The sequence below is a fragment of the Falco rusticolus genome, chromosome 18, assembly GCF_015220075.1.
Source record: "Falco rusticolus isolate bFalRus1 chromosome 18, bFalRus1.pri, whole genome shotgun sequence".
NCBI lineage: Eukaryota > Metazoa > Chordata > Aves > Falconiformes > Falconidae > Falco > Falco rusticolus.
Genome location: NC_051204.1, coordinates 468,146 through 494,125, shown reverse-complemented (window position 1 = coordinate 494,125; position 25,980 = coordinate 468,146). Strand labels below are relative to the sequence as shown.

General features: G+C 62.2%; 5 protein-coding genes across 8 annotated transcripts; 4 read left to right on the top strand and 1 right to left on the bottom strand.

Annotated features, from left to right (window-relative positions):
• Positions 1-317: 317 nt before the first annotated feature.
• G6PC3 (glucose-6-phosphatase catalytic subunit 3) lies at positions 318-5,659 on the bottom strand. 3 transcript variants are annotated; one of them, XM_037410996.1, is made up of 7 exons: positions 5,551-5,659; positions 4,584-4,810; positions 4,138-4,244; positions 3,440-3,530; positions 2,930-3,048; positions 2,651-2,822; positions 318-1,509 (listed from the first exon to the last, which is right to left on the bottom strand). In XM_037410996.1, the coding sequence occupies exons 2-7, from the start codon at positions 4,799-4,801 to the stop codon at positions 1,182-1,184; spliced, it is 1,035 nt and encodes a 344-aa protein (XP_037266893.1). In that variant the 5' UTR covers positions 4,802-4,810; positions 5,551-5,659; the 3' UTR covers positions 318-1,181. The 3 variants fall into 3 exon arrangements, with proteins under 3 accessions (XP_037266893.1, XP_037266891.1, XP_037266894.1); XM_037410994.1 differs by lacking the exon at positions 318-1,509 and adding an exon at positions 1,719-2,547; XM_037410997.1 differs by lacking the exon at positions 318-1,509 and adding an exon at positions 1,719-2,547 and having other exon boundaries at positions 2,651-2,792.
• Positions 5,660-5,678: 19 nt separating this feature from the next.
• LSM12 (LSM12 homolog) lies at positions 5,679-14,773 on the top strand. The gene is made up of 5 exons (XM_037410982.1): positions 5,679-5,877; positions 8,522-8,655; positions 13,585-13,694; positions 14,142-14,268; positions 14,480-14,773. Exons 1-5 carry the CDS (start codon positions 5,757-5,759, stop codon positions 14,570-14,572), a joined length of 585 nt encoding a protein of 194 aa, XP_037266879.1. The 5' UTR covers positions 5,679-5,756; the 3' UTR covers positions 14,573-14,773.
• An 864-nt stretch (positions 14,774-15,637) lies between these two features.
• On the top strand, positions 15,638-17,691 carry TMEM101 (transmembrane protein 101). Its single transcript, XM_037411491.1, has 4 exons — positions 15,638-15,804; positions 16,489-16,669; positions 16,755-16,901; positions 17,110-17,691. The coding sequence occupies exons 1-4, from the start codon at positions 15,668-15,670 to the stop codon at positions 17,416-17,418; spliced, it is 774 nt and encodes a 257-aa protein (XP_037267388.1). The 5' UTR covers positions 15,638-15,667; the 3' UTR covers positions 17,419-17,691.
• Positions 17,692-19,641: 1,950 nt separating this feature from the next.
• Positions 19,642-21,780, top strand: LOC119158676 (peptide YY-like). 2 transcript variants are annotated; one of them, XM_037410870.1, is made up of 4 exons: positions 19,642-20,468; positions 20,848-21,035; positions 21,257-21,328; positions 21,493-21,780. In XM_037410870.1, exons 2-4 carry the CDS (start codon positions 20,848-20,850, stop codon positions 21,515-21,517), a joined length of 285 nt encoding a protein of 94 aa, XP_037266767.1. In that variant the 5' UTR covers positions 19,642-20,468; the 3' UTR covers positions 21,518-21,780. The 2 variants fall into 2 exon arrangements, with proteins under 2 accessions (XP_037266767.1, XP_037266766.1); XM_037410869.1 differs by lacking the exon at positions 19,642-20,468 and having other exon boundaries at positions 20,777-21,035.
• A 2,187-nt stretch (positions 21,781-23,967) lies between these two features.
• Positions 23,968-24,873, top strand: LOC119158724 (pancreatic hormone-like). The gene is made up of 2 exons (XM_037410981.1): positions 23,968-24,146; positions 24,801-24,873. Exons 1-2 carry the CDS (start codon positions 23,968-23,970, stop codon positions 24,862-24,864), a joined length of 243 nt encoding a protein of 80 aa, XP_037266878.1. The 3' UTR covers positions 24,865-24,873.
• The last annotated feature ends 1,107 nt before the right edge of the window (positions 24,874-25,980 follow it).

Genomic DNA, 25,980 nt, shown 5'->3' with positions numbered 1-25,980 from the left:
AAGAAAATATTTTCTTTTTCTATTAAAAAGAGGAGAAAATCACAAAAAAATACCACCCCCCGTCCCGTTGGACCCCAGCTCCACGCAGTGTTTGCGGTTGTGTCTCTCGTGAAGCATCAGTTCCACCAGCACTCCCGCCCCCTCTGTCCGTCCCTCTGTCCGTCTGTCCATCCGTTGGATTTTCCCATCGCTGCCTGCCCGCCCCCCCCCCTCCCCCCCCCCGCCCCCGGGCCCGCAGCGGCTCCTCTTTTTTTTTTTTTTCCCCGAAGATTTTTTTTTTTACTTCTTTTCTCTCTTTTTTTTCCCCACCCCACCACCCCCCCACTTGTTCCCTCCCCAGCTCCAGTGTCCGTCCGTCCCCCAGGGAAAGGCGATGGGAAATATTTGTGCCTTTAATTAAATCTTTTTTTTTTTTTTTTTTTTTAATGCCTTAATTTCCCTGGGATTTTTTGGGATTTTTTTTCTTTTATCTTTTCCCCCCTTTGACATCCCTGTATCAGAGTGGGACGCAAGACATAGGGGACAAGCCCCGTTCCTGTCCCTTTGTCACCCTGGGTCAATGGGTGATGGATCCCAGCACCACCACTGGGATAAAACTTTGTCTGTTCTTAAAAAGAGAGGAGAAAAAAAGGAAAAAAGACACACACACACACAAAAAAAAAAAAAGGAGGAAAAAAACCCACTTGATTTTCCTGTTACTTCACCAGCCAGAGGGGACTTGGAGCGATCTTAGCTTTAAAAGAGGGAGAGAGAAAAACCCACACAAAACAAAGGTATATAATTTTATTACAGATGTATTATTTAATAGTATTTTTTTAATGGGTGGGTCCCGGGGCGGAGGGGGAGGATGGGGACAGCGCTTCGTGTTTTAAGTTATTCCTGGGGGTTTTGGGTTGGCTGCAGGGCATCCCCAAATCAGGGGGGTGGTGGCGGAGATGGGGGTGAGCATGTGCCCTGTCACCTCCGGCGGACCCTGGCTCAGAGCAACAGGTGGGGAAGGAGGAAAGGGGTGTCACTGGGGGTGACCCCAGCCCGGTTGTCCCCAACGCTAAGGACAACACCTTGCCCCAAGGTGGGGCTCTGTTGGGTGGCAGTGGCAGCCCAGGACCCTTCCCATCCCTCCCCTTTAGTAGTGGGTGGGTCACAGCCCACAGCCCCCCATCCCAGGAGGGAGAAACACCTCACCTAGAAACCAACCACCTCCCGGGGGGGGGGGGCGAGGGGTGCCGGCCCCCCGGCAGTGAGGCTGTCTTGCTTTGGGCTGGTGTCTGTGTCCCCCTGCCCTGTTCCCCCCCAGCCCTGCCTCGGTTTCTTTTCTGTCTGTCCGACGCCCGCTCGCGCGCTCTTGATATGGTTTTCAGTTGAGTATTTTGTAAGATGTTACCGATGTTCGTCCTTGTATAAATAAAACTGTTTCTGGCAATACCCGGCGGTGCCCCGCTGCATTTTGGGGGGGCCCCGGGGGGGAGTAAGTGGGAGTGCTGGGGCTCTGTGTCCCCTTTCCTGAACCTGTCGGAGCAGGACAGACATTCCCAGGGCTTTGTGGTTGCCCTGTGTGCCTCAGTTTTCCCACCTGCAGCAACAGGGCAGCCCTTTGCCATCCAGCCAGCAGCGGGGGCTCCATCCACCCCACCACCCCCCAGCCCAGGTGCTGCCCTCCCCGGGGGTCCCCAGCCCAGCCTGTGTCCCCCCTCTCTGAAGAACTTGGGGCTGGCAGGTTGGTAACGGTGCCTTTATTTGGTTAGAAACAGGGTGGCCCTTCCAGCCAGGGCGCTACAGTGGGGATCCGGCGTGGGGGATCCCAGCGCCTTCCCCTTCCTGTGCCAGCGGGGGAAACCAAACTGGGAGAACTGGGGCAGCTGGAAGGGGGCAGAGTGGGGGAGTGGAAGGTGGTGCCATTTGTCAGGGACCCCAAGGCTGGGGATGTCCCTGTGCTGTGTCCCCAGACCTGCTGGGCATGGGGCACCCCCAGCTCTGCCCCCCACCTGCCCCGTGCTGAGGGGTCCCACTTCCCAGGGGGGCAGCAGTGCTGTTAGCACAGCAAGGGTTAAACTGGCCTGTGGTCCTAAGGAGGTGATGGGGGTGCCCTCCTGCTGTGAAGCTGGTGGCCGCTCAGGCCAGAAGCCACCTACAATGGGCACAGCCAAGGGCAGAGCCAGGAGGGCATGGAACCCACCAGGACATGGTGGGGACCCCTAATCAGTGTGGGGGGAGCCCTGCGGGCGGCTGAGGGAGAGGACGAGCCGGGGCAGGAGAGATGTCACCAGCCAGGGCCCGGTGGCATACTTGAGGAAGCTGGTGCTGTACCACAGGGTCACATCCGTGGGCTGCAGCAGCTGGTGCAGGCCCTGCATGGCTACCAAGGCCAGCATGGCACTGGCCACACGCTGCCAGGGGTCCAGCTGCTCACCCTGCTGCAGGGGGAAGCCGGCGGCCAGCCCCAGCCCCAGGGCACTGCCGGTGTCACGGCAGATGGAGGCAAAGGGCCGGGTGTCAAGGCGGAGCCAGGTGGGGCTGGAGCACCATTTGGTGGCCAAGTGGATGGACCTGTGGCAGGGGGAGAGGGGTTGGGGGGCAGAGCTCTGGGGCTAGCCCCCCACCAGCCTAGGGGGCAGATCCCTGGGGTTAGCCCCCGCAGCCAGGCACTCACCAGTCAATGTCGATGCCGGCGGCGATCACCATGCTGTGCAGGGCGAGGGAGCTGAGCAGCAGGGCCAGCGCAGCAGCCACGAAGAAGCCCGGGGTGCGGGTGGCCGGGGTGCGAGCTTGCAGCCCCCAGCCCAGGGCTGCCCCTGGATGGTGAGGACAGGCAGGCTGGGGTTCTGGGACGGATGGGGGCGGCTCAAGGGACGAGGAAGGAGCCCAAAATAACCTGGCCCAGGGCAGGTGTTGGGCTCCGGGTGGAGGGACCGCCTGTTCCCCGGCTCACCTGCCAGGGTGCCACAGACCACCTGATGGGGGAAGTGGGCCAAGATGAAGACGCGCGAGAGCCCCACGGCCAGCAGCAGCAGAGTGTAGGCACCAAAGGGGGCCAGCTTCACCACCAGGCTGGAAGGCAAGGGGAGGGTCAGCAGCCGGGAGGCAGCCACTGGGTCCAGCTTAGTGGTCCTGAGTGTGTTGTGCCGGGCAGGGCAGGGCTGGCCCCGCTTGGCAGGAGGAATGAGTAAAGCACAGGTGAAAAAGGCAAAAAAAAGCACGTTGGTGGGGTGGGAGGGGGCTTTATGAGGGTCTCCAGAGTTTTGCAGCCTGTTGCTACAGCAGGCAGAGCTGTCAGGGTAGAGCTATGTTCCCCAGGAGCTGCTCTGCTGGGAGGGGAAGACATCCTTCCCACTGCCCCCGTGGCTGCTGCCTGCTGAGGAAGGGTCCCACATCACACCTCCCTCTTCCCAAAAGTTCTCTGGAGATTTCCAAGCGCCGGCTTCCCCGTTCTGGGACTCACCTCCTGGACTGTCTGGATGCCAGCTCTGTCAGAGCAGTGACAAGCGGCCAGAGGGCTGCCCCCGTGATCATGCAGTGGCCGGAGGGGCTCCCTGCAAAGAGGAAGCACAGGACGCTTGACACGGTGGGTTGGGGGGAGCATGTCCCAACACGGCGAATGCCCGAGGTCACCCGGGAGAGCTGGGGACCCATCTGCTGGGTCTAACCCTCGCGGCTGGGCAGCCCCGCCAGAACCCTACACTCCCTCCTGGCTGCCAGCCACCGCCGGTGCGGGGAGCTTGGCTAGAGGATGAGGATGGAACAAGCTGCTGCCTGGGGATGATGATCACCCGCCCAAAAAAACAGGCAGGGATGCAGGCTCCGTGGGCAGGGGAGGCCAGGCAGACTGGGCGAGCAAGGTGCCCTGGTGCCCACGGCCAGCAGACTCTCCTGTGGGTTTCCTGGCCCTGGAGCCATCTGTGCCTCGTGCGCCATGCCAGCAGCCGTGGCGCCCGGCCCGCTCCCCGCCGCTCGCTCATTTGCTTTGCTGCGAGGCGCTGGCTGATGGATGGCTTTCCCCTTAGCGCGTCCTGCCAGCCTGGCAGCAGCCTCCAGCCAAAGCACTCGCATCCGGGTGGGGCCTCCCAGCTCCTGCAGCCCTTCCCTAGGGGTCCCGGGGCCTGCCGGAGACGCAAAGAAAAGCTTTCATCTGTAACTCACCTGGTCCAGTTTCACAGGAGACAGGGAATTGGCGCAGCGTGAGCAGCTGCTTACTGGTGAGCCCTGACTCGTGAACCCACCAGAAAGGGCGCTCCCCAAACAAGAACCTGGTGGGGAGAGAAACCACAGAGCAGTGAACGCCCAAATGTGGCCCAGCAGCTTTGCTGCCCACCCCAGTGGGCCCAAGGGCTGAAGCCGGCAGCAGGAGGGCAGGATCCCTGCCAGTTCTTATGGCTCCCGGGCTTTTTTCTGCCATGAATGCCTGGCAGATGTGTTACTACGGCTCGGATGACCTGCAGAAACGCGCAGGCAAGGAGCAGCACGTGTCTCTGCCTGCCGAGCGGAGCCCGTGGTTGTATTTCTGCTACTGTGAACACGCTACCGCTCAGCCCTTGGGGTGTCACCAGGTGTGACAGGGACCCTGTGACTCCCGGCTCTCCCCTCACCATTTGAGGACCACGTTGAGCCACTCTGACACCAGGCCAATCCACAGCACCGACACTCCCACCTTGCGGTCAAGAAAATAGGCAATAGGGAAGCAGATGGTGAAGACGCATTTGGGATCAGCCAGGGAGGTCACGGAGATCCAGAACTTTTCCAGCCAGGGTGGCCCAGACTGCAGTGCCTCTGCGAAGTGGATCCCGGTGGTGTGCAGGGCATCCATCCTGCCGGGCTGGGGGCAAAGAGGGAGCGTTATTGCTCAGTCCACAGCACAGAGTCCGACTGAGGGGCAGCGATCTCAGGAAGGGGGTGTGAGGTGGCTCCCTGGGGTGGTGTCACGCTGCGGCCAGCTCCCACTCTCGGCGTGATCCCGAGGGACAGGCGCCCCGGTGCTTGATGCCCGTGCTGGCACAGCTTCAGGGAGCCGCTCGTCACCGGCAGTTTGCCTGCGAGGGACTCTCTATCTTCTCATCCCACCCCCGCGGCTCAGAGGGTCCCGGTGGTGCCGCGGCAGGGATGGCGGTGCAGGGCTGCCTGCTGAGGGGCTGCCCACCGATGGGTGCTCCAGGCTGACCTGGCACAGGACGTCCTGGGGGTCTCAACATGGGGGTCACTGGAGCAGCCAGGCTGCCCTGAGGAGCCCTGGCCTCCCTGGGGCTGGTGCTGGGCCTGCCCGGGGCCCCCCTGGAGCGGGCCTGGGGGCTCCCTGTAGTGGGCCCAGGGCCTCCCTGGAGCGGGCCTGGGGTCTCTCCAGGGCCTCCCTGGAGCGGGCCTGGAGTCCCTGGGGTCTCTCTGGGGGGTCCCTGAGGTGCCCCCAAGCCTGCCTAGGCCTGGCCTGGGCCCTGGGCCTGCCGGTGCCGCCTGCCCCGCGGGGGCCACCCCGGCACGGTGTGCCCGGGATGGATGGGGGGGTGGGGGGGTGGGGGTGACCCTGCCGCCGCCCCCCGCCCTCCGCGCCGCTCCCGCTCTCACCGGGCCCGCTCCCGCCTACACCCCCCGGCATCCCCCGCGGCACGGGCCGGCTACGGGGCGGCGCGAGGCACCGGCGCCCCCCCCGCGCGCTCCCCTCCCACGGCCAAGGTCACCCCGCCCCTCGTCGCGCGCGGTGACGTCGCGCGGCCCCGCCCCGCCGCGCCTGGCCGAGGCGAGCCGCGGCGGCCGCTGCGGGCTGAGAGAAGATGGCGGCGCCGGGCGAGTACTTCAGCGTGGGCAGCCAGGTGTCGTGCCGCACCTGCCAGGAGCAGCGCCTGCAGGGCGAGGTCGTCGCTTTCGACTACCCCAGCAAGATGCTGGCGCTCAGTATCCCTTCGGCAGCGCCGGGCCGGGCCCGCCGCGCCCCGCCACGGCCCGCCCGGGCCTCCGCCGCCCGCCCGCCCGCCCGCCCGCCCGGCGGCGGGGTCCCTGAGGGGAGCGGAGGGGGACGGCTGGCAGGGGAACGGGGCGCCGGGGGAGGGGGGTGGGGCTGGAGGAGCCGCGGGTTGGGGTTACCGGTGCGGGACTGGGGTTACCGGTGCGGGACTGGGGCGCCCTATAGGGAGGTCTCGGGAGGGGTGAGGAGCCCTGCAGGGAGGTTACTGGGGGGGCTGTAGGGAGGGCTGGGGGGCGGTGAGCAGCCCTGTAGCTGAGCTTGGGGTGGGGAGTGGGGTGCCCTATAGGGAGGTTTTGAGGGGGCGGTGAGGAGCCCTGTAGTAGGTTTAATGGGATGGGGGAGTGGGGTGCCCTGTAGGGAGGTTTTGGGGGAGCGAGGAGCCCCATAGTGGGGTTACTGGTGAGCTAGGGTGCCCTGTAGTGGGGTTACTGGGCACGGGTGTTATATAGGGTTCTGGGGGGGAGCCCTGTAGTGTAGCTTGTGGGGTGAGTAGCTCCATAGAGGCCTGTGGATGGGGGTCTCCCACTGGGCTGGGGGGTTCAGGGAGGATAGGGGAGTCCTGGGAGGGGGGAACTGTCTTGGGGGAAATCTTGATGGCAGGAGGAGCTTAGGGGGTGCTTGGGAGGAGGCTGGGTACCTCTTTGGAGGTGCAGAGGGAGGCCTTGGAGGTGCATAGGTGAGGTCCTGTGCAGTGGGCAGGGCCTGGTGGGGTTTAGGGAGGATGGGGTGAAGCCTGGGGGATGGGATCCCATAGGAGGTATTAGTGTAATGGGAGACAGGAGACCCCTGCGGGGTTTGGCAGGGCGGGAGACCTCAGCGGGCCTGTGGGGGTTTAAGGGGAGACCACAGGGGCAAGGCAAGGCCCTCTGAGGGTAGGGGGGGCCTGTGGCGTTTAGGAGAGGTTTGGGGACCCGTGTGAGAGGAACCCTATGGGGCAGCCCCGGGGGGTGAGGGCGGGGGGCTGGTGGGTGTACCAGGAGAAGTGCCCTGTGTCTGGGGGAGGAAAGAGGCTGGCAGGGCACTCTGGGGCTGCCCCAGGCCTCATGTGGAGGAGAGGCAGGAAGACAATGCTCAGGGGTTTAAAATATAAATACATATGCATGTGTGCACAAGGATGTGCTTGTGTTTTTAACCTGCAAGTAAGGTGAAAGCACCAAGCTGTCGGACAACCGCAGAGCTGAGGAAGGTGGATGCTCAGCCCAGGGACTGGTGTTGGAAGGGGGCTGGAAGAGTGCTCAGGGTCCCTGGGGCGGGTTCTGGAGGGAATGAGGGAGGGAGGGAGGAGCTGTGAGAGGGCTTCGTGTCTGGATCTGAGAAGAGGGATAGGAAAAGCCCTGCTGGGTGCCTGGGCACGATGCAGTGCTAGAGGGGAATGGGGAACCCTGTCCCGGGCTGAGCTCCTGCTCGTGCTGGTGCAGTTCAGGTAGGAGAAGCTCCCCAGGCCCCAGTGGTGGCTGCAGGAAAGTCTTAAACAATGTCCAACAGGTTGGCTTAGTGCGTCACGTTGCCAGTCTGCTCCAGAGAGGACAAGACAGCTCCTCTTCTGGCTTTGTCCCAGGTCTGGCTCTTCCTTCCAAAGCTGGGATGCTCCATCTCATCCCTCTGAAGGAAGAGACCAGAGTTCCCTGGGCATCCCTTGTTTTCTCTCCTTTATTGGAAGGTGTTTGCTAGGGAGGGCTTCACCTGCACAGCCGGGCTTGGGCGGGATGGGAAGAGAGGAAAAGTGACTCCTGCATCTTCTTGAGGAGGAGACAGCGCTGGCATGGAGGAGCGTCTCTGTGCCATGCTCCCTGCTCCTTCCAGCAGGTGAGGGAACAGAGGGCTAACAGCACGGCCTCCTGGGGAACAGATTGTGCAGAAATTTGTCAGCTCTAGAAGATTTTTTTTCTGGATGTGGTGCACTGTTGTCTCATTTACACTTCCCAGTTGTGCTGTGATACTGCCACAGCAAACCTCACGGCGTTCAAGGTGCCACCCAGAAGGTGTGCGAGGGCGAGGAGGCCTTTCCCTGGGAACCACCGAGTAGCTCCTCTTCCATCCACGCCAGGGCCTGCTCCCAGGGAAGCTCTGGCTTAGCCACTGCCTGCAAGAGGAAACAGTTATGGTATAAAAGGTGCAAATTTGAGGTGCGGCGGTTGTTCCAGATCACTTCCCCATGCAGACCAGCATTTGTTGGATGGTGCTTGTGGTGGAGCAGGGAGGCAGGTGGCACCGCAGCTGGGGCCCAGCAGCAGCACTTCTGCACCTCTCTGGCTAGTCAGGACTAAATTGCTTTTTTGGAGGTGACCACATATTATCCCAGGCTGTGTGTGTTCTGGGTACGGTGGTTGTTGGCTGGAAAACTTGTTCTATAGTTAGGAAAACTGAATCAGCATTAAACAGGTCCAAGAAGAGATAGGTGCTGCTGTTGGGGTCTCACAGGTGACCCCATGCTTGGCTGAGCAGGGGCAGGGGTGATGGAGGAACTCCCTGAAAACCGAATGTTTTCCTGGTTTGCTCCTGGACAGCTCTGTGTATCAGGGCTGCAAGTGTCTCCATCTAGATTTGTTTTCCTTAATGTTTTTTCCTCTCCAGAATGCCCCTCTTCCAGTGGAAAGCCTAATCACGCAGATATCCTGCTTGTAAACTTACAGTATGTTTCAGAAGTGGAAATAATTAATGACCGCACGGAAACACCTCCTCCTTTAGCTTCACTCAATGTTAGCAAGGTAAGAACCTGCCCTTGTGGACTCGGAGGCGTTTGCTCCTGGGAGGGAGGGATTCGTATAGGGATGTGTCCTGGTTTCAGGATGTTAACGCCTTTTCTCCTGTTGGGGATGAGGTAGCTTTTAAACTTTAAATCGCGTGCTTTAATCACGACTTACCGGAGCTCTGTTAAGGATTTAGGTGCTGATATTTTGGGTGTGTTGAGTCTCTGTAACCTGCTGCTGGGGGCTTCTGTAGCGAGGCCTCAGGCAGCTGACCCTCTCTGCTTTGGGGTTGCTCAGCAAGGGAGCTGAGATCCTGGGTGAGAGAGAGGGAACCCCCAGCTTTGTTTTATCAAGAAACAGTCCTCGTGAGTGTGAATGAGGGACCGAGCGCTGTGCTTGCTTGGGGAGCTGATCCTGTTGCTGCACTCAGCTCCCCTGGGCTCCTGCACACCCTTGGTCTGTATTTGCTCTAGCATTGGCTGGAGTCGCCAGCGCAGTCCTACCACGTAGAATTAAGTGCCTGGGTGATGCTGTGTCCTCCTGTTAAAGCACTGAGAGCTTGGTCAACGGCTCTGCCCTGTTGCCCTCCTTGGAGGTTGCTCCGCTGTGTGCCAGCCTGCTGCAGCAGGAGTAAATGTGGGGCATGCAGGTGTAAGTTGCTGCCTGAAATGCTGGCCGCGAATTTCAGCACTGGGACATGGGAGTGGTTTAAGTAACACTGAGGCTGAAAAACACCTTTTCACTCGGGGAGAAGTCTGGTGGTCTTGATCCTCCTGGTTCCGTGGCATCCCCAGTGCCTTTGCTAGAGGGACATGGTGCTTCGCTGGCTGGAGAGAAGGGAAGATGGAGCCTTTCATAACCATGCAACAGGTTCTTCCCCTGACAGCAAATGACTCTAATGCTAAAATCAAAACCTTCCAGAGAAGATGGGCGTAGCTGAAACTGGTACTCTGCTTAACCTAGCTCCTCCTGGGTGCTCTCTGCCATGATCCCATGTTAAGAACGCACTAGAGCACTCTTTGTGCTCCTGTGGATGATGCTAGGTGAGGTTTGTGCTTTGATGGGCGCCTTCGCTGCCTGCAGCCCGCTCTCCATGTGGATGTTGGTTGTCTTCAGAAACAGAATGATTTGGGGTGAAGCTGAATGGTGGCGGAGTGGGCAGGAGCAGTGAAGTGTGCATGCAGTTGGCTGAATTTTGAGGAACTGCTTTTCACATGCTGTTCTGCAGGGGGATCACTTCTGATTCCCAGTGGTGGTGTGGAAAAAGGGAAGGTGAGCTCAAGGCTGGTGTGAAGTGGCTAGAGGTAGCCAGGCTCCAGGGAAGCCAGGTGTGGGGTCTAGCTGTGGGGCTTTTCAGTTGTCACCTCCCTGTCCCATGGGGAAACCTCTCCTGGGCGTCCGTAGCCCCAGTGGGTTCCTTCTTGGTGGATTAGCACCTTGGCAGAGGTCTTAAATGACACAACTGCCGTAAAAATGTGACTGTTCATTGTAATTGGATCAAGTGACATCGCTGGAAGCGCAGCCAGGAGGTGGATGGGCCTGTTGAGAAGAAAATGCCCCATGTGACTTTAAATACTCACTTCAGTCTTCCCAGCATCAAAATAATCACTGTGGATTTGGTGCGCGGGAAAATAATGAATCAAGTCATCTTCAGCGGATGGAAGTTGGTGTGCAGCCGCCAGTGTGGCTGCAGCCCCATCTCCAGTAACAGGAGGGTTTTTCTACATTGCTCTGACCCACATCTCCTGTCCTGTGAATGTGCAAGCAAGGCGGGGTCTGATGGTGCTGCAGGACTGGAGTATAGATGGCTGATAGTGGCTGTACTGGGAGAAGAAGCTGTTGGTACATGGGAATGCTTGTGTTCCAGGACAAGCCCTTGATGTTCTGGAAGGCCCCGGAGAGCCAGCAGAGCCCCCAGGAGATGCATGACCCTGCCTGGTCCTCAGTGGAGAGGAAAATGTTGGGACCAGAAGACTTGCTGAGCTTGGAAGGCAGCAGGATCTGGCCGTGGGGGGCCCAGCATGGCGGGGGTCTGAGCCCTTCTCGGAAGAGGGCAGGGGTGCAGGCTGTGGTGGAAGGTACAGGCAGGAGGAGAAGCGGAGTGTCGGCTGCGGGTAGCTGTTGTGAGGCTGCTGCGGGAGGGGTATCCTGTCCACACTGCAGATTCCCCTGGGGGAGACTTCAGGAGGGCTGCAGGGTGAAAACTGTGTGGGAGGAATGCTTCTGAACCTGGGCGTGGGAAGGAGGGAGACACGTGGCTTGGCTCTGGCAGCTGGGGGGGCGGTGAGGGGCCAGCGAGGAGGCAGCGCTGGTGTGACAGAGGGCTGACAGCAGTTCAGCCCAGAGATGGCTGAGCTCGAGGTTTCCTGCTGCCGGCAATGGGTGCGCAGGGGAGGTGGCACTGAAGAGGCTGGGGACACCAGCCTGCCCTGTGGGGCTGGCACCTGCCTGGGGACCCCACAGCTGAGCACCGTTCTGTGGCACAGCCATCCATAGCCATACTGGGGAGAGGTCAGCTGCCTGGTTTTGGAGGGATCCCCTTGACTTGCTGCCTGGGATACACTGTGCTTGGCTCTTCTCAACAGGCTGCCAGCACCTGAGCAGGATGGGGGCCATCCCGGTGGCAGGGGCCCGTGGCACGGTGCTGGTGCTTGGCAGCCCTCACTGTCTCTTCTTGCCACGTGCTGTGTTTTCTGTCATTCACATGGACGTGAATAGGGAAGTGACTCATTCATTCATGCCGCCGTCGAACAAGGTGTGTATCTGAGTCTCTTCAATGGCCCTGGCGCCTTCAGGTGCTCGCTGCAAGGGGGAGTGAAGCCGTGCAGTGAGCAAGGAGGGTATTTTGAATGCTTGAATTGGAGAGGCTGGAAGTGGGAGACTCGGTGTGTCTGGTTTGTTTCTTGTCAAGGGCTAGTAGTGGTGAATGGAGAGAGCGCATCCTATTGCAGGGGAAAGGCAAGAGCGTAGGGACCCTGGGTCTTGGCACTCAGTTAATAAACTAACCAGCGTTGCGAGTGAGTAGGCTCTGGGTGAGGGCTGATGTGCTCCAGCCAGAAGCAAGAGGATGAGTTTGGGTTTTGTTGATACTGAGGTCTAGGAGCGCTTGATGAAGTAACGTAGGGATGCTGTCCGTGGTGGCAACGCATGAGGGGCTGCTCTTCATCTGCACCTCTCCAGGGTTTTCCATCTTCCCATGGTGGCTTCTTGTCACCCACCTCCTCACAGGGCTGTCCCCAAAGCTGGACCTGTCTGTCTCGGCATGCAGATCTCCTGGGACTTGTGAGCAGGCAGGGAAGGAGGAGCTGATGCAGCCGCTGTTTTGAGCTGGAGGAGCATCCTGAGGCCTGGGAAAGCAGGAGTGTTAAAACTGGACAAAGCAGTTCTGAACATCAGATGGGAAGGGCTGCGGGGAGGGGGCTGCTGGGTGGGAAGGAGATCTGCTGGGGGGAGCCTGTGGTGGGCTCAGTAGGGAGGTTCACGTGCCCCGTGCTGCGTTTGTGGCCCATTGGCGTTGTGTCAGAGGGGCTGCAGCAGTGCAGGCAATGGAGTTGGGGGAGAACTGGGTAATGCTGGTGCTGGTGGGCAGCCCTGGTTGGGTGAAGGTGAAGTGTCGGTGTGGCCCCAGAGAAGGCTAGTGGTCGTCGCATGGGTGACTCGGATGCAGGAAAACTTACTGGGGAACATTGTGCCCAGTCTTACAAACCAGTTTGGAATCCTGGCAGTCTTGGACAGAGCAATTCCTATGTGGAACGGGGCAGGTGGCTTCAGGGACAGCTTCTGCAGGACCTGCAGAAGGATCCTGCCCCCCAGTTAAGGCTTCCCTGGCTTACCAGGAGGCCGAGGAGCACGTGGCGAGCAGCCGCCCAAACAAAGCTGTGGTGAGCCCTGCTCACGCCTGGGCACGGCGTGGGGACGCAGGGGCTGTGGCTGCCGTTGCAGGAGACGGGCTGGCTGGGATGGAGACAGCCATCCCTTTGCTGCAGAGTGTCCCTGCTCAGTGGGAGTTTGGGCTTTCCGTACCCAGCCAGGGCTTTAGAAGGGGTGAAGCCATCCTCAGGCAGCATGGAGAAAGCCAGTCTGGCTTGGGGAGCGCTCGGAGGCACGAGGCCGTTCCGGGAGGAGGAGGAGGAAGAGAAGGGCGGCGTGGGCGGCAGTGCTAGTGTGGCTCTTCCACTGTGGCAGCTCCAGCTGGGAAGAGGCGGCGTGTCCAGCACCGCCTGCCCATCTCCTGTTTCCAGGCAGCTGCCGCTCCCGGCCGGCCGTGGGATTGAACGAGGGTTGCCAGCGTTGGGGTTTCCCCTCTCTACGCAGCAGCCTGCCAGCGTAATCGCGCTTCCCCGCACAGGGACGTTGTGAGCTGCTGGAGCTACTCCCACAGAACCCATTCTGCTGGGTTTTTGTGGAACAGAATAACTGCTCCGGGATAAAGTTGCTCTAATTCCTGCATGGTCTGTATGGAGGCATTTACACCCTGCAAGCCCTAACGTAATGGTTACTCTGGGCTTGTCTTTCCTATCTGCATCCCCTAAACAGCAAGCAGTGGGAAGGTGGTTTGGACCTAAAATGCAGCAATTAATTCAGAAAAGGCAGAGGGGAAAGTGATGTTTGTGCATCTGGCCCCTGGCAGCTGGTTTCTTCTCTGTGCCTGAACCAGGGGGTGTGAAAAGATGGTGCCCACATCCCTAAAATATTAGGGAGGGGGGAAAAAAGACTCAAAAAGGATTTAAGCTGTGGTCTGAAATCTGTGCGATGCTCTGTAACATATGGACAAAGCTGTGGTGGGAAGGTGGAGATTGCAGGCTCATTGCTACCCTGGTTTAACTGGCGAGCCGGATGGTCAGCAGCAGAACTGTGTCTGCAGGGGACACCTGTGTCCCCTTAGAGCTCTCGAGGCTGCTCAGGCGGTGCTCAGCCAAGCTCCCTCCCTCTTTGTCTCCCCTCCAGCTTGCCAACAAAGCACGGACGGAGAAGGAAGAGAAGATGAGCCAGGCGTATGCAATTAGTGCTGGTGTCTCTCTGGAGGGGCAGCAGCTCTTCCAGACTATACACAAGACGTAAGTCCCCTCATCGGTGCCTCCTGCTCTCTGCCTCAGCCACCTGCGCTGCTGCCTTGGAGTTGCTCGTATCCTTGTTGTTTCCTGGGGTGCTTTTGCATTGGTGGGTCACTCAGACTCGCCACAAAATGCTGCTGGTGTGTCCTGGGATGTGCCGGCCAGAGCCACACAGCCCTTGGGCAGGTGTAGGAGAGAGGAGGGCTCCCTGCCCTTCGGGCACTCACCAGCCACATGCCCATCACCGTGGGCTTGTGCCCCTCTCTGCTAGGTTACCCAGGAGATGCTGGGTGGCTTTTGCGCCCACATCGCCCCCGCAGTGAGGTCTGAAGTGGGCAGCAGGACCGCGCTGGGGGTGGGTAGTGGCTTTCAGAGGGGCTGAGGGATGCTGGTGCGCAGCCCGGAGCCCCGGGCAGTTGTGTTCACTGATCCTTTTTCCCTTCCTTGCAGCATTAAAGACTGTAAATGGCAGGAGAAGAACATAGTTGTGATGGAAGAAGTCGTTATTGCCCCTCCCTATCAAGTGGAAAACTGTAAAGGCAAAGAGGGAAGCGCGCTGAGTCACGTACGCAAAATAGTGAGTATGGGCAGGGCGGGTCTGGTGGCATTGGGGCTGCTGGGGACACCAGGGGGGTGTCACATCCCTGGGGGCACCTGCCGTCCCTCCTTGGGTGGACTCGCCCGCCTGCTGCGGATCTCCAGCCCCTTGTGGGGTCCCCTGCCTGCCCCGGGGTTCCCCTGCTTTGGCTAAACCCTCTCTCTATCCACCCCACCCTCCCCGCTGGCAGGTGGAGAAACATTTTCGAGACGTGGAAAGCCAAAAGGTAATGCAGCGTTCACAAGCACAGCAGACACAGAAGGAAACCTCCCTCTCGTCCTGAGGCCCACCTCCTGGCACTGGGGACCCCCACCGCCCGCCACCGGGTCACCGAGGCGGGAGGGCGGCGGCGACGGGGGGCTCAACTTTTATTTCCTTTTTCGAGCTCGTTAATGGGGAGCTTGACCGATTCCAAACCTTAGACTTTAAAACAAACGAGAAAAGAGAATAATTTAAAAGCTCATGCATTACTTGACTAACAGACTTTCTTTTGTCCGCCATGTTTTTTTTCCTACCAGCCAGTCAGACTTTGTTAGTTTTATTTTTTGACCTTTCTTTTCCTTTTTCCTACCCCCCTCCCCTGCTGCCACCCCTTTTCCCCTTTACTTTTCTAAAGGGGGTCTGTCCCTCCCCCTCCCCCATGAACCCCTCCAAAAATAAAAGTAACGAGCTGACTGCGGTGGCTGAACCGGGACCCTTGTGACCAGCGCGGTCTCGTTTTAATTTTGTTTGCACAGGGCAAGGCTTGAATTAGTCTTATTTTTCTTATCTTTAAATATATATATGAATATATATTAAAATGTTCTTTAAATATTTTCTGCTTCTAGCAGTTCTCTCAACCAGGATCGTGGCAAAAAACACCCCCCCCTCCCCCCCTCCCTCGTCCCCAGCCCCCCACCAGCCCCGGGAGCCCGAGGGGGGCTCGGAGGCTGGGGGACGGGGCTGCGGCCCCTCCTGCCCTGCCACCCCCCGCCCTGGACCATGCTGGGGCCTGGCTTGGGGGATTTTCTCCCTTTTATTTTTTTTTGGCCCCTTTTTGATTATTTTTTTTTTATATATTTTTATTTTCTTCTTTTTTTTTGCCATGATCCTTCCCCCCTCCCCTTTTTTGTTTTGTTTTTTAAAATAAATGGATCAAAATCAAACAATTCAAGCCCTGCCTTTAGAAGAGTTAAAAATTAAAAAAAAAAATTAAAAAAAAGGAAAATTTTTTAGTATTGTTTAGCAAAAACAATAAAACCCGAAATTTTTTTAACCATCACCCGTGTCTGGCGCTCTGCGGGCGGGGCCTCCGCGGGGGTAGGGCCTTCCCGTGTAGGCGGGGCCCGTGGGGCGGGACTTCCGGCGCGGCGCGGCCCTTCCGGTGGGCCGGGCGGCGATGGCGGCGGGCCGCGGGTGGCGGCGGCGGGCGCTGCGGCTGCTGACGGCGGGCGGCGGCGTCCTGCTGACCCGCTTCCCCTTCTGGCACTGCTTCAGCGGGCTGCTGCTCTGCGCCGAGCGCGCCGGCGGGCGGCGGTGCGGGGCGGGGGGGACCTGGGGGGGGGCTCGGTGGTTCCTGGGGTCAGTGTGGGGCTGGGGGGAGGAGGGGCGCGAGGGGGTGTGGGGCTGGGGAGGGACTGGGCCTTGGGGGGCTTCTGGGCGGGGTGTGGGGCTGGGGAGGGACTGGGCCTTGGGGGGCTTCTGGGCGGGGTGTGGGGCTGGGGGGGGGCCAGGGGGGCTCCTGGGGTCAGTGTGTGGCTGGGGGGGGCCAGGGGGGCTCCTGGGGGGTGTGGAGCTGCAGGAAAGCAGGAGGGCTCCTGGGGTCAGTGTGGGGCTGGGGGCTCTTGGGGGCCGAGGGGCCTGGGCCTTGGGGGGGCTTTTGGGAGGTGTGGGGCCAAGGGAAGGCAGGGGAGCTCCTGGGGCCACTGTGGGGCTGGAGGGCTCCTGGGGTCAGTGTGGGGTTGGGGGGCTCTTGGGGTCACTGTGGTGTTGAGGGGGGCCTGGGGCTGGGGGGCTCCTGGAGTGAGGGGCCAGGTGAAAGGGAGCGTGTGGGTCAGGGGAAGGGCAGAGGGGCCATTGGGGGGCTGGGGGGGCACAGAGGGCTGTGTGGGGCCAGGAGAGGGCTGTGGCAGAGTTTGGGGGTGAGGGGTTTGGGGGGCTGGGGCGAGCCTGCACGGGGGCGTTGGGGGGAGCTGGGGCTGGAGCTGCGGTGCCCCCCAGGAAGCCGGACATCCCGGTCCCCTACCTGTACGTGGACATGGGGGTGGCCGTGCTCTGCGCCAGCTTCATGTCCTTCGGGGTGAAGCGCCGCTGGTTCGCCCTGGGGGCCGCCCTGCAGCTCGCCGTGGCCACCTATGCTGCCCACGTCGGTGGCCATGTCCACTACAGTGACTGGCTGAAGGTGAGAGCCCCCCCACCCCCCTGAGACTCCCCCTCATCCCACCTGGGTCTGGGGGAGCCAGGGGGTGACAGCGGCCCCGGCGCAGGTGCGGATGTACTCCCGGACCATCGCCATCATTGGCGGCTTCCTCATCCTGGCCAGCGGGGCCGGGGAGCTGTACCGCCAGAAGCCACGCAGCCGCTCGCTGCAGTCCACGGGGCAGGTCTTCCTCGGCATCTACCTCATCTGCCAGGTACAGGGGAGGGGGGGAGCACGGGACAGCGGGGGGGCAACAGCCACCTCCTGCTCCCCACACTGCTGCAGGCGGCGGGCTGGATCTACCAGAGGTTTCCTTCCCTGGGGGAGAGGCTTGGGCCAGCGCTACCAATGCCACCAGTGCTGCCAGTGCCACCAGTGGCACCACTGCCACAGCACTGCAACCCCCCTTGTTGCCCCCCCAGGCCTACTCCCTGCAGCACAGCAAGGAGGACCGCCTGGCCTACCTGAACCACCTCCTGGGGGGTGAGCTCGCCCTCCAGCTCCTCTTCATCCTCTACGGCCTCCTGGCCCTTGCCTTTCTCTCTGGCTACTACGTGCGGGCAGCGGCGCAGGTGCTGGCGGTGCTGCTGCCCCTCGCCATCCTGCTCATCGACGGCAACATCGGCTACTGGCACGACTCGCGCCGCGTTGAGTTCTGGAATCAGATGAAGCTCATCGGGCAAAACATCGGCATTTTCGGAGCCGTTGTCATCCTGGCCACTGACGGCTGAGCAAGGCGGCCGCTGGCCAGGACTGCTGGGGGCTGGGCGGGGGGGGGCAGTTTTTTTAAAGAATCACCGCTATTTATTCTTTTTTTTTATTTGTAAATATTTGATAATTTTGCCAGAGGACGGGGTGGTTGCTGCGCTGGGTGCATGGGGGAGCTGGGGGGGCTCCTGCCTGTGGGGTGCTGGCCACTGTGTGGCCAGGCCTCCTCCCCACCGCGGTGTGGCCCCCCCCCCCAGGTGTATTTTTACTGCTGAGATGAGAAATCTTTTCCGTCATCCCCGGCTGTCTGGGCTGTTGTGCGCTGGCACGGCCGGGCCCTGCTGCTTTAGGGGAGCTGCTTTGGGGGGCTTGGAGGGGAAGCAGTCTCGGGGGGCTGTGGGGAGGGGGGAAGCCCCCTTGGGGGTGCCCAGCCTGCGGTGGAGTGTGGGCAGTGCTGGACAGTGAGTTCTGCTGCCAGTTCCTGCCCATCCTGGGGGCCGCGCCTTGGGGGGGGCTCAGCTTGTGGTTTGCGGCGGGACGTTGTTGTGCCATGGCGGGGCATCATGGTGGGACATGGCGAGGGGCTGGCAGACCCCTGCGGGCCATGTCCACGCTGTCCCTGTCCCCACTGTCCCTGTCCTGCCACCTGGCTGGGCAGGTGTGTGTTGCCCCCCCCTCCCCGCCCCCCCGGCTGGGCAGTGGAAAAGCAAACAGGGGCTGATAAGGGCCTTCCTCTGGGGGGGCACACGTGGCCCCTAAAGTGCCTCCGCCGGAACCGGGGGCCATAAAGTGCGGGGAAGCGGCAGGGCCCTGTTTGCTCTCCCCCAGCTGGGGGGGCCGCGGGGCCCCCTCATCCTCCCAGGACACGACGCCCCCCCCCCCCCCCCCCCGGGGCTGCCTGGGCTCCGGCAATGCACCTTCAGCCCCAGTCCCTCCTCCTCCTCTAAGCCAGTGGGAGGATGGGGGGCATGCACTGCACAGCCCCTGCCCCCTCGTCCCCTTTGGGTCCCCCGGGGCCACCCTGGCTGGGGGGGGTGGGCGCTGAACCCAGGCCCCCCACCTCTGTGCCCGCTGCGGGGGGCTCCCCCCGCCGGCAGAGCCATCCTGTGACCTTTGGAAAATTGTTGTTTACTGTCACTTGGGGGAAATGGTGCAGAAAACCCTTGTCTCCTGTCCCCTGCCCCCCCGGGGGGGTCGGCTCTGTGCCGAGGGGGGGCTGGGGGCCACCCAGACCCCGATCTTCCTTCGCTCGGTTTAGGGACAAGTGTGACAATGCAGGGACGTTGCCGCTGCCCTGTGTGTTTGGTCCCCATGCACAGCAGTGGGACGGGGGGGTTGGTGTCGTTCCCCCCCCCCAAACCCCGCGATGGGACAGAGCCCCCCATCACGGTGCTCCTTTGCTGGGGAGGGGGCTCAGCCTCTGCCAGGGCGGTGCAGGCCACTGTGGGGGGGTTCGCAGCCCCCACTGGTCCCATTAGCCCCCATTGGCCCGGGCCTTTGCGGGGATGTGAAATGTGCTGGCCTGGGGGGCTGCGCCGGGGCTGCTCCCACCCCCCTGGGCTCGCGGGGGTCTCAGCCCCCTCCCAGGCTGCCGTGGGGCTGAGCACTGTGTGGCCGGGGCAGCATGGACCCCCGGCTGTGTCGCTGCACACCGGTGGTGACACCACGGCTGCACCACGGGCAGAGTGTCCCTGGGGCTGGGGACAGCCACAGGGCTGGGACCCCCGCGGTGGCACTGCCACCAGACGTGACCCCAGCGCCGCTCGCCGGGGTGATGACCGGGTCAGGAGTGTGGAGCGTGTCCTCTCCAGCCAGGCCAGTGGCACCCCGGCGGGTCCCCACCGAGCCGTGTCCCCTCCATCCCACTGGCTGCAGCCGCGGCTGGGAGGGGCCATCCCGGGGCTTTCGGGGACCCTCTCCCCACCCCAGCACGCACACGGTGGCTTTGGTGACCCCTTCCTGGTGGGGACCTGGAGCCCCTCTCGTAGCATGTCCCCACCAGGCTCCTCCGTGCCTCAGTTTCCCCCCGGAGGCCTGGGCTGGGTGATTGCTCCTTAACGCCAAATCCATAATTAATTAGTGTGTCCCCCGGTGCGGGGGGCTCGTGGCGGCGGAGTGGAAAGGGCAGCTCATCTGTCCTGGAGGGCTGTGACAGCGGTCGATGGGGGGTGGGGGGGCTGCGGTAGTGGGGGCTGCGGTGACGGGGGCTGCGGGTGCTGCGGTGGTGGGGGCTGCAGTGGGGGCTCCGTGCCCTGCCCTGCTGCCTGGGGAAACTGAGGCAGCCACAGCTGTGGGCTGTGTCCCTTCCCCTGTGCTGTCTCCTGTGAGTGGCCTGTGCCAGGGCTATGTCCCATGTGCTGTGTTACAGCTGTGCCATGTTTGTGTCCCTGTGTGTGGCTGATGTCCCTGTGTGCCACTGCCACATCCCGAGGCTGTCTTGGGGCCATGTGTGTGTGCCGTGGCCGCATGCGACATCCGTGTCCCTGGGCTGTGCCCATGTGCCGTGGCTATGTGTCACATCCGTGTCCGTGTGCTGCATGTCACGTCTGTGCCTGTGTGACATGGTCATATGCCGTGGCTGTGTGTCACATCCATGTCCCTGTGCCATCGCCATGTGCCACCTGCCATGGCTGTATGCTGCTGTGTCCTGTGGCCACATGCCATGCCCATGTGCCATGCCTGTATGCCATGGCTGCATGTCACCAGTTGTGCCTGTCTGGCATTGCCACATGCTACATCCGTGTCCTGTGGCTGTGTTCTGTGTCCCTGTGCTGTGTCCGTGTGTCCCACCCATGTCCCCTGTGCCCCATGCCTGTACCCCAGCCCCTCGGGGTACTGGGCTGGGGGCCTCTGCCAAGGCATGGTGACAAGGGGCTGGCACATGTCCCCTGGGGTGGTGGCGGGGGGAGGGGGCTGCGGGATCCTGCTGTGCCCGTGGGTCGGTCACAGCTGAGGGAGGAGCCAGCAGCCCCCCCCGGAGCTATAAAACCCCGGGCAGGTGGAGGAGCTGCTGTGTCCCCGGCACTGTCACCCCACTGCCAGGCCCTGCTTGTCACCTCCTGCCTGCTACATCGTGAGTGCGGGGACAGCTCAGGGCCAGGGCTGGGGTCTTGGGGGGTCCCTGGAGGGGAGGGGTCCCTGTGGGGGGGCTGGGGACTCTGGGGTCCCATGAGGTGGGAAATCTCCCTTGGGGATGCTGGGGGGGGGTGTCTCTGGGATGAGGGTGTCCCCGTGGGACATGGGGGAGGTCCCTGGAGGGAGGATGTCCCTGGGGAGGGGGGCTGGGGTCCCAGGTGGGGGAGGGAGATGAGGGGGTCCTCAGGGGTGAGACACCTCTGTGGGCTTGGGGGGGCTTTGGTGGGGGGCAGAACCGCTCTGGGGTGTGCTGGGGGTACCCGAGGGCGATGGGGGTGATCCAGACGCAGCGGAGGCTGTCCCCTGTCCCCATGCAGATGGTGACGTCCCCGAGGCCGTGGCGCATGCTGGTGGCTGTGGCCCTCTGTGCCCTGCTGTGCCTGGGCACGCTGGTGGCTGCCTACCCCCCCAAGCCCGAGAGCCCTGGGGACGATGCCTCCCCTGAGGAGATGGCCAAGTACTTCTCGGCCCTTCGCCACTACATCAACCTGGTGACACGGCAGAGGTGAGCACAAGTGGGTGTGAATATGTGTGTGCGAGCCCGTTGGCGCTTGTACAAGCTCCTTTGCATGCACAGGCAAGTCCCCATTTGCACACTCGTGCCTGCCCTGTTGCACATCTGTGTGGTCTGCCATGTGCACCCAGCAGTTCCTGTTTGCACACACCTGTGTGCACGGGAGGTCGCATTTGCACGCCCGCATGTGCCCCTTTGCACGTGTCCCACAGGTACGGCAAACGCGCCAGCCCCGAGGCCGTGGTGTCGGAGCTGCTCCTTGGGGCCAGCAGTGACAAGTCATGGTGAGTGTCCTCATCCCTGTCCCTGTCCCCATCACCCTGTGGACAGGGAAAGGGGCTGTACCATCTCCTGCACCCTGGGGTGGGGGTCCTGGGGGTAGTTTGGGGTCCCAGGGGGTGTTGGGGGTCTTGTCCCCACTTTTTCTCATGTCAGCTCTTCCCTGCAGGTACAACGATGACTCTGCGTGGTGACCGGCAACTCCCAGTCCCCCCTGTCCCCCAGATCCTCCCTGTCTCTCCGTGTCTCCCTAAGGGACCCGGGGCTCCGCCGCAGGGTGGGCCCCAGCACCCAGGGCCAGCACAGACCCCCCCGGCCAGGAGGGCCAGGGACCCCCAGAACCTGGTCCAGGGGTGTCCCACTGGGGGGGGCCCTGACCCCGTCCCCTCCCCACCGCTGTCGGGGGGTCCCATGTGGTCCCTGCACGCCCCAGCCAGCGGCAATAAAGAGCACGATCGTGGGCACCAGTCTGGGCTGTGTGTGCCGGGGCACGGGGGAGTAGAGGGGGGATGGAGGGATGCGGGGGAGGGGGGAAGGGGGGAGGTAGGGAAAGATGGAGGGGATGCAGGAGGGATGGAGGGCAGAGGGGTGAGGCTGGCTGGCAGAGCACCTGCTGGAGTGCAAGGGCGGAGGGATGGAGAGGGATGTGGGGAGGGGGGGCAGATGGAGGAGTGGAAGGGGGTGAGGGGCAGAGGGTCTGGTGGAGGCTGGGGAGGGAGGGAGAGGTGGGAGGGGGGTGCACTGGCGGGCTGGAGCACACGGGTTGGATGCTAGGGTGCACTGGGTGTGGGGGCAGCGGGTGGCACAGGGTGCTGGGGGGTACTGGTGGTGTTGGGGCACACAGGGTGCTCAGGGCATGGTGTGCACTGCCACTGGGTGTTGGGGCGCACTGGGTGCAGGGGGGTGCTTGGTGGGGGGGGTGCAACAATGCTGGGACTCAGGGCACAGGGGTACGTTAGTGGTGGGTGCTGGGGTGCATGGGTTACTGGGATGCACTGGGTGTGAGGGGCACTGCGTCTGGGGCTGTGGGGTGCACTGGTGGGAAATGCTGGGGTGTGCTGGGTGTGGGGGCACTGGCAGTGGGTTGTTGACATCCACCGTGGGGTCCCTGTGGGGACAGTGACTGTCAGGGGCTGTGTCAGGGCTGGGCCAGAGGGTCACTGGGACCCTGCTGTGGTCCCCCACCCCTCTGACCCCCAACCTGGCCCGTGGTGGCAGTGGGGAGACCACTGCATCCTTGGTCATGGCCACAGCGGGGGGGCTGGCTGCTGTCCCTCCATGCCTCGGTCTTTCCATCCCACCCCTCACCCCAATGCTGCACCTTTCACTCCCCACCCTCCCCATCTGTCCCTCTGGTGTCCCTCTGTCCCGCTCCTCATCCCTCTGTCCATTCGTCGCTGTCCCTCTGTCCTGCTGCCTGCCCTTCCTGCCAGCCTCCAGCCTCCACCCTTGCAGCCCACCAGCCTCCCCTGGCTGTGTCCTTCTGTCCCTCTGTCCCCACACCTGTCCCTCTGTCCCCACACCCATCCATCTGTCCCCACACCCACCCCTTGGTCCATCCAGGGCCAGGATGCTCTGGGGATGGACACCGGACAGCTGTGTCCGTGTCCTCAGCCCCACCAGGAGCCCCCCTGCCCAGTGTCAAACATTAACCAGGGCTGTGTGAGGGGCCAGGTGTCCCTGTCACCCTGATGGCCCCTGTCATTGTGTCCCCCTGTGTCCCGCGTCCCGCCCCCCCCCCCCCCCCCCCAGCTGGCCACCTGGCCACAGGGGCTGCGTGGCAGGGTGACATCAGCAGGGGGGACAGGGGGGATATAAGGGCCAGCACCGTGGTGGCAGCGGTGTCACTGAGGAAGCTGGGAGTCGACAGCAGCGTCCTCTCGCCTCACTGTGTCCCTGCTCGTGGAAGCAGGTGAGTGGGGCAGGACCTCGTCCCCATGGGGGATGGCTGGGGGGTGGCAGTACCTGTGCTGGGGGACAAGAGGCTGAGTGCGGTGTGTGTGCTGGAGAGCGTGGTGTGCGCCAAAGGGGGTGTACATGTGTGCAAGGGAGTGTGTGCGTGTGCACACAGGTGTGAAACAGGTGTGCATGTGCTTGTGCAAGGCTGAGGATGTGCATCTGTGTGTAGGGGTGTGAGGCAGGGTGTGCACACACGTGTGTGCATGCTTGAGGGCCAAGTGTGTGCGTGCGCTCTGGGAGTGCAGCTCTTGTGCACTCTGGGAGCAGGGAGAGCGTGCGTGTCTGCCTGTGGGTTCACAAGCGATGTGTATACACCGACGTGTGTGTGCTGCAGGAGGTGTTATGCATGTGCGCGTGCATACTTGGAGCAGAGGGGTGGGTGTGTGCGTGCAAGGGGGTGTGTGCATGTGTGTGTGCATACTTGGAGCAGAGGGGTGTGTGTGTGCGTGCAAGGGGGTGTGTGCATGTGTGTGTGCATGGCCTCAGAAGCAGAGGTTCGGTGTGCATGCCTGGGTGCATGCAGAGCGGTGCATATGCTAAGGGGTGTGTGTGCGCACGTGCTGGTGGGTGGTGTGCATGTGTGTGCACCTATGTGTGTGCGTGCAGCCTGGTGGTGTGTGTGCGTGTGTGTGCATGCAGCGCCATGCTGTCGGTGGACCCTGAGGCCATGGCATGTGGCGCAGCCATGGCTCCCCGCTGGCCCTCCCTGCTGCTCCTCGCCTGCGCCCTGGTGCTGCTGGCCGGGCACCCTGGCAGCGCTGGCCCCACGCAGCCCACCTACCCTGGGGATGACGCGCCCGTCGAGGACCTCGTCCGCTTCTACAATGACCTCCAGCAGTACCTCAACGTGGTCACGCGGCACCGGTGAGCGGCAGGGCAGTGGTGGGGGGCACAGCTGTGGGACCCCTGTGGTACGCTGCCTGGTTGCAATGTGCTCCTTGTTGCAATGTTCTCCCTGTAGCAACGTGTTGCCCCCTTACAACGTGTTGCCTGTTGCAGTGTACTCCCCATTGCAACTCACTCCCTGTTACAATCCTTTTACCTGCTGCAACCAGATTTCTGCTGCAGCACACTCCCCATTGTTGCAGCACATTCCCCATCTGCAGTGTGCTCCCCCTTGCAACATGCTCCCCATTGCAGCACACTCCCCATTGCCGCACACTCCCCATTGTAGCGCACTCCCCACTGCAGCACACTCCCCATTGCAACTCACTCCCTGTTGCGATCCTTTTACCTGCTGCAACCAGATTTCTGCTGCAGCACGCTCCCCATCTGCAGTGTGCTCCCCCTCGCAACATGCTCCCCATTGCAGTGTGCTCGCCATTGCAGCCTGTTCCCTTGCTCCTGCTGCAGCTTGCTCCCATTGCCACATGCTCCCAATTGCAACGAGCTGCTCCCCTGCAGCCTGCTCCCTCACTGCGCCCTTCACTCGCTGCAGCCAGCTCCCCTGTTGTGCTGTGCTCCCCGCTGCATGGCGGTTGCATGGCGCTGCCCCCCAGTAACGTGCCCCTCTCACAGGTACGGCAAGCGGTCGGACAGCCTGGTGCTGTGCGAGGAGCCCTTCGGCACCACAGGGTGCTGAGCCACCAGGTGAGGGCACCCAGTGACTGAGCTGGGGGGCTGGGTGAACCCCCAGGGCCACCCGTGCCTCGATTTCCCCAATGGGCATCTACGGGGAAGCCCTGGGGTGGGGGACATGGGGCTGGGGGGGATTCAAGGGGGGTCCTGTGGGGGCCTGGGATGGTGACCCCCTCTTGTTGCAGGGACACTGCCGGTGCCAAGCAGGTGAAGAGGAGCCTGGTGGGGTGCAGTCCCCACAGCCCCTGCTGCACCCACAGCACCCACAGCACCCACAGCAGCTGTCACCCAGCACCGGGCTGACCCCCCCAGCAATAAACCCCCCCTGCAGCCACCTCCTGCCTCTGCCTGCTTGGGGGAATGTCAGCGCCTGGGGGACACTGGGGCTGGCTGGGCTAGGGACACTGGGGACACTGGTGCTGGGGACACTGGGAATGCTGGGGCTGGCATCGCTGAGGATCATGGGGACACTGGGGCGCGGGATGCTGGAACTGGGGGCAGTGGGGGTACTGGGGACACTGGGGGCACTGGGGCTGGGGATGTTGGTACTGGGGCTGCTTGGGGTACTGGGGACACTGGGGGCACTGGGGCTGTGGCTGCTGGTACTGGTGGCACTAATACTGGTTGTGCTGGGTACCATGGAGGCACTGGTGCAGGAGACACAGGCAGTACTGGTGTTGGGGACACTGGGGATGCTGGTATCCAAGACAGTGGTACTGGGTCATGGTGTGGGGTGCCTCCCATTGTGTGGGTGTCGGTGCCAACACTGGGGGTGTCGTCGCCAACACTGGGGGTGTCGTCGGCCCCCCCCGCGTGGGGTAAATGTGGGGCTGGAGAAGTGCAGGGGCCTCGTGTGTCCCTGCACGTCTGTGGTACACTTGAACACATGCACAAGCGTGTGTAAGCACATACCCATGTGCCTGAGCACACCAGGCCATTCATTGCACGTTGTCCCCTTCAGTGCCACCCATGCATGGCTGGCCCTGTCCCCATCGGTGCCACCCACGCATGGCTGGCCGTGCCCGCAGCACTGCTGAGATGCCGGCAGCAGCCCCCAGCTCCGCCACGTGTGAGTGTTCACTAGGCCGTGGCTTGCACACGCGTGTGCAAGATCTGCCTG